This window comes from Eimeria acervulina, genomic scaffold, assembly GCF_000499425.1.
Source record: "Eimeria acervulina Houghton genomic scaffold, Eah_scaff1090, whole genome shotgun sequence".
NCBI lineage: Eukaryota > Apicomplexa > Conoidasida > Eucoccidiorida > Eimeriidae > Eimeria > Eimeria acervulina.
The window spans coordinates 4,909-10,580 of NW_013550390.1; the positions used below are offsets into that span (position 1 = coordinate 4,909).

Below are 5,672 nucleotides of genomic sequence, written 5' to 3' on the forward strand. Positions count from 1 at the left end.
CCCCCCCCCCCTCCCCTCCTAAAGGGGGGGGGGCCCCCCGAGCTGGGGCCCCCTTGGTTGTTCTTTTGTATTGCTAAGGGCAGCTTTTTCTTGTTGCAGATCGCGGGGGCCCCTGCCTCCTGTTGTCCGCTATGTGGTTGCTTTTGGGGGGCCCCTTTAAACAATTGAGGGCCCCCCTTTGTATGCCTTGGGGCCTCCTGTGCCCTTTGGGGCCCCCCCGAGCACTGTCTTCTTGGGGGCCCCTCATTATTTGTGGTCCTTTTGTTTCATTTTCCGTAGCTTGTTTCTTTGTCCGCTGACAGCAGCAGCAGGGGGCCCCCTGGGGGCCCCACCGTACCCAAATCTACCCTAGGGGGCCCCTAAAAGGGCCCCCAAAGCGCCGTAGTATGTGCCTACTAGGGATCGCTAGGGGCCCCTAAATGTTCATCTCAGGGTATAAGAACCCGAGGGGGCCCCGCTTAGAGTTGGAGGGGCCCTTAATAGCAGCAGGCCAACTGAAGAGGGGCCCCCCAGGAGGGGTTTTAAACACTGGGGGGCCCCCTCTAGCTCTAATGGAGACACGAAGTTTCTTTTCTGGTAATAAGGGATGGGGCCTACTTGGGGGCCCCTCAGAGGTGCCCCGTTGGGGGCCCCTATAAAGGCCCCCTTGGAGACCGACCCCTCTAAGGGCCCCCGTGGGGGCCCCACTAATGGGGCCCTTGGGGGATGATTCAGAGGGCCCCCCGTTGGGGACCCCTCTCAAGGCTCCCTTGGGGGCCTGTCAGAGGGCCCCCCGTTGGGGGCCCCTCTAAAGGTCCCCTTGGGGGCCTCTTAAAAGGTCTCCTTGGGGGCCTCCAGAGGGCCCATCGTTGGGGGGCCCCTATAAGGGTATCTTGGGGCCCCCCACAAGCCCCCCTTCGGGGCCCCCGAGGCAAAGGTGCCCGTAGCTCTTTCTATTGAAATGGCCTTTCTAGCTCTGTTGAGGGAGATATCAAAAGGAGACAGCTAAGGGAGACAGAGGAGGAGACACTGGTGGTTCTTTCGCGCTGCTAGCACAAGCAGCTGTCTCCATTTTAGGGCTTTGCATGTGTGATGCATGCAGGGCCCCCCATTTGTTTTGCAGCTGTTGTCTCCTCAGGAGGCCTGAGGTGTATATACACCTCAGCGAGGGCCTAATTTATTCAAGGAGGAGACATGAGGACTCTTCGTTTATTGCCGTTGCTCCGTGTCTATTGCACACCTAGCTACTTCGGGTCTAGCTAGCTAGCCAGCTAGCTAGCTGGCTGGCTAGCTAGCTAGCTAGCTAGATAGCTACAAGCTAATTGCTGGGCCTCTTAGCAGGGGGAGAGACAGAGCCATTGAACTGAGAGGGGACAGACACCAGAAAGAGACAGCTAGCAGCAGCAGGAGAAAGGGAGACACACACAAAGGAGACAGGCACACCGTAGCAGCTGCTGCAGGTGCTGCAGCAGCTGCTACGGTGTCCCTGTATCTCCTAAAGGTAGAGAGAGACACACACACGCACAGGCTCCTTTCTGCTGCTTCTGCAGCAGTTGCTGTAGCAGCAGCAGCAACTGCTGCTGCTGCTACTACAGCAACTGCTGCTGGTCCCTGCAGCTAAGCAGGAGCAGCAGCAACAATATCTTTACTTGAGTCTGAGGGTCTCTTCTATTAAGAGTCCCTCTGTCTCCTCTTACACTGAACTCAAACGAACAAACCGCACGGCCTGCTGCTGCTAAACCCTAAACCCTAAACCCTAATGGCAGCAGGGCCTCCTCAGTAAACCCTTTATCGTCAGGCGAGAGCAAACTATTAAAATAAAATGCATGCAATATACAATTAATATATATACAATTAATAAATATGTATATTATATATTATATATATCTAAACAAAGCTTATTAGTAACAAACAGAGCAAACAACTACGCCGCCACTCGTGGGGCCCGCGGGGCCCCCCAGGCCCAGTAAACCCTAAACCCTAAACCCTAAACCCTAATCCGCAAAGTTTAAGCCAATACCTTTGTAATTCACATCTTGACAAACTCTAATCCTTCCATTCTACCCGCGGGCTTCCCAGAATAATGGGTTTTTGATTTATGTCCTAGGGTTTAGGGTTTAGGGTTTAGGGTTTAAGGTTTAGGGTTTAGGGTTTAGGGACATGGGGGGCGACTGAGCGGTTTTGCTGGAAGCCACAAACACTGCCACAAAATGGAGCCTGTGGAGTCTGATGAACCGCGCCCTGAAGCTCCGGCTGCTGCAGCAGCAGGAGCAGCAGCAGCAACAGCAGCAGCAGCAGCAGCTGCTGTTGCTGCTGCTGATGATGATGATGTGACTGCTTCTGCTGCTGAAGATATGGGAGCAGCAGAAGAGGAAGCAACAACAGCAGCGAAGGCCTCAGCGGTGGAGGGAGCAGCAGAAGCAGCAGCAGCAGCACAAGAACCGGAAGAGACATCAGATGCCGCAGCAGTAGCAGCAACAACACCCGAGGAAGAAGCAGCAGCAGAGACAACGTCACCATCAGCAGCAGCAGGAGGAGCAGCAGCAGCAGCAACAACAGCAGCTCTATTTGGCTCTGGAGACGAAGCAAGTGACGATCCCTCCCTTGCGAGCGACGAAGATCTCTTTGGTGAAGACGTGTCTCCAGCTGCTGCTGCTGCTGCTGCAGAGCCAGCAGCAGCAGCAGCAGCTGGAGCATCAGCAGCAGCAGCGGGAGACTCGGAGTCGGAGTTGGCAGCTGGTGCTGCAGCAGAAGGTGCAGCGGAGAGAGACGAAGAAAATGAAGAGGAGACGCTTTTAGAGACAGCTGAGCCCCTGCCGCTGCAGCCTCTACAACTCGAAGGGACACGGGCCCCACAGCTACCGAAAGGCAGCAGCATTTTAACTTGGAGGGTTCCGCCTGCTATCTCCCTCATCACTGCAGCAGACCAGCAGCAGCAGCAGCAGCAGCAGCAACAGCAACAGCAGCAGCAGCAGCAAGGCTTTGCAATCAGGTGCGGCATGCACTATTAGGGAGGCAACGCCGGATTCAGCTTTGGCCTAGACCTTAGGGTCTAGGGTTTAGGGTCTAGGGTCTAGGGTTTAGGGTTTAGGGTTTGGGGTGTGGGTTTGAGGGTTTAGTTCCGACGGATTCTGGTCTAATGTCTAATGCTTGGGGTTTGGGGTTTAGCGTTTAGGGTTTGGGGTGTGAGTGTAGGGTTTGGGGTTTAAGGTTTAGGGTTTAGGGTTCAGGGTTTAGGGTTTAGGGTTTAGGATCTAGGCCTACGCTGCTTCCGTTCAGGTTTTCGTATGACGAAAATGCAGCAGGAGAAGGCAAACCGGCAGTGAGGGTTTAGAGCTGGGGTTAGGGTTTAGGGTTTAGGGTTTAGGGGCTCTAGGATCTCCTAGAGGCAGAGGGTTTAGGGTTTAGGGTTTACGGTTTAGGGTTTGCTCTGTGGCTGCTGCAGTATAGGAGCAACTGCCGGCTGGTGCAGTTTAGCGATGACTCGTATTGTCTCTTCGTGGATGATAAGGGCTTCGAATGCAATGTGAGGGTTTAGGGTTTAGGGTTTAGGGTTTAGGGTTTAGGGTTTCAAACTGGGGCGAACACCCGTGGCGGTTTAGGTTTAGGTTTTAGGGTTTAGAGAGGAAGGTTTGCTTCTGAATTTGGGGATTAGGGTTTAGGGTTTAGGGTCTGGGGTTTAGGGTTTGGGGTTTAGGGTTTTTCTGTCTTGCAGATCAAGAACGACGTCTCGTACATCTGCGAGTCAAAAGGGGTGCGTGTGTGTGCCGCTGAGTTTGCTCTTGGGGTTTAGGGTTTAGGGTTTGGGGTTTAGGGTTTATGCGTTGCCGTTTGGGGTTTAGAGGGTCTAGGGTTTGCGTGCCCTATAGCTAGCTGCTGCAGCGACTGGTTAGCTGTCTGCAGGGGAGATTGCCGGCTGTGGGTAGCTGCATGCGGCTAGCCAGCTAGCTAACTAGCTAGAAGCTAGTTAACTAGCTAGCTAGCTAACTAACTCCGTAGTTAGCCGGGTAGACAGCTAGTTAGCTAGCTAGCCAACTAGTTAGTTAGCTACCTAGCTAACAAGCTGGTTAGCTAGCCAAGTGGGTAGCTAGCTAGCTAGCTAGCTAGCTAGCAAACTAGCTAGCCAACTAGGCAGTTAGTTAGCTAGCTGGATGGCTAGCTAGGTAGGTGTGGGGTGTGGTGTGTCTCCGCAGTCTCGCGGCCCCTTGTGCAGTGTACTGACGTCGCACAAAAGGCTTCAAGTCCTAATGCCCGCGGGCCTAGGTAACCAGAACCTGTTGCTGCTGCTGCTGCTGCTGCTGCTGCTGCTGATCCTGCTGCTGCTGGTGGTGGTCTTGGTGCTGGTGCTGCTGCTGGTCTTGGTGCTGGTGCTGCTGCTGGTCTTGGTCCTGCTGCTGCTGCTGGTCCTGCTGGTGCAGCTGCGGTTCCTGCTGCTGCTGTTGCTGGTCCTGCTGCTGCTGCTGGTCCTGCTGCTGCTGCTGGTCCTGCTGCTGCTGTAGCACTTTGTGGTGTTTATGCTGCGGAGAGGTGCAGCGAGAGGAGAGAGAGAAGAAGGAGACAGTGATGTATGTGTCTGTCTCTGTTTGCTGCTGCTTGCTGATTAGGCTCTGGTTTGCTGCTGCGCAGCACAAGACAAAGCAGCAGAGAATTAAACAAAAGCAAAACGGCTTTGACAGCCACTGAACTGCTCGAATTAGCAGAGACAGCGGAGCAGCAGGTTGGTTGCTGTCTCTTGTCTCCTTTCCTTCTGTCTCCTTTCTCCTGTCTCCTTTTATTTTGTCTCCTTTTCTTCTGTCTCCTTTTCTTCTGTCTTCTTTGCTCTTGTCTGTTTTTCTTTTGTCTCTTTTGCTTTTGTCTCTCTTTCCTTCTGTCTCCTTTTCTTCTGTCTCCTTTTCTTCTGTCTCCTTTTGTCTCCTTTTCTTCTGTCTCCTTTTCTTCTGTCTCCTTTTGTCTTCTTTTGTCTCTGCACGTTTTTGTCGCCTTTTCCCCTTGCTTCGTGTGTCCTTCTCGTTGTCTCCTTTTCTTTTGTCTCTTTTTCTTTTGTCTCCTTTTCTTTTGTCTCTTTTTCTTTTGTCTCCTTTTCTTTTGTCCCTTTTTCTTCTGTCTCCTTTTCTTTTGTCTCTTTTTTCCTTCTGTCTCCTTTCTCCTGTCTCCTCTTATTTTGTCTCTTTTCCTTCTGTCTCCTTTTCTTCTGTCTTCTTTGCTCTTGTCTGTTTTTTCTTTTGTCTCTTTTGCTTTTGTCTCTCTTTTCTTCTGTCTCCTTTTCTTCTGTCGCCTTTTCGTCTGTCTCCTTTTGTCTCCTTTTCTTCTGTCTCCTTTTCTTCTGTCTCCTTTTGTCTCCTTTTGTCTCTGCGCGTCCTTGTCGCCTTTTCCCCTTGCTTCGTGTCTCCTTCTCGTTGTCTCCTTTTCTTTTGTCTCCTTCTCGTTGTCTCCTTTTCTTTTGTCTCCTTTTCTTTTGTCTCCTTTTCTTTTGTCCCTTTTTCTTCTGTCTCCTTTTCTTTTGTCTCTTTTTCTTCTGTCTCCTTTTCCTCTCTTGTCTCCTTTCTCTTCGTCTCCTTGTTGTTTATTTGTTTTGTTTGTCTCCTTTGGTTTGTGTGTCTGTCTACTGTATCTTTTGTTTGCTGTCTCCTTGATTATGTTAATTGCTGTCTCTTTGTTTATTTATTTGTTTCTTTATCTCTCTGCCTGCTTTG

The 5,672-nt window shown here is 51.8% G+C and overlaps 2 protein-coding genes across 2 annotated transcripts; one reads left to right on the top strand and one right to left on the bottom strand.

The window, feature by feature from the left end:
- Positions 1-2,189: 2,189 nt before the first annotated feature.
- EAH_00055310 (hypothetical protein, conserved) lies at positions 2,190-3,772 on the top strand (the record flags this gene model as incomplete). Its single annotated transcript, XM_013397685.1, has 4 exons — positions 2,190-2,971; positions 3,259-3,301; positions 3,425-3,505; positions 3,695-3,772. The coding sequence occupies 4 exons, from the start codon at positions 2,190-2,192 to the stop codon at positions 3,770-3,772; spliced, it is 984 nt and encodes a 327-aa protein (XP_013253139.1).
- Positions 3,773-4,238: 466 nt separating this feature from the next.
- Positions 4,239-4,597, bottom strand: EAH_00055320 (hypothetical protein; the record flags this gene model as incomplete). Its single annotated transcript, XM_013397686.1, has 1 exon — positions 4,239-4,597. A coding segment is annotated over one exon (359 nt), but the record flags the coding sequence as incomplete, so codon positions are not given.
- Between the last annotated feature and the right edge of the window lie 1,075 nt (positions 4,598-5,672).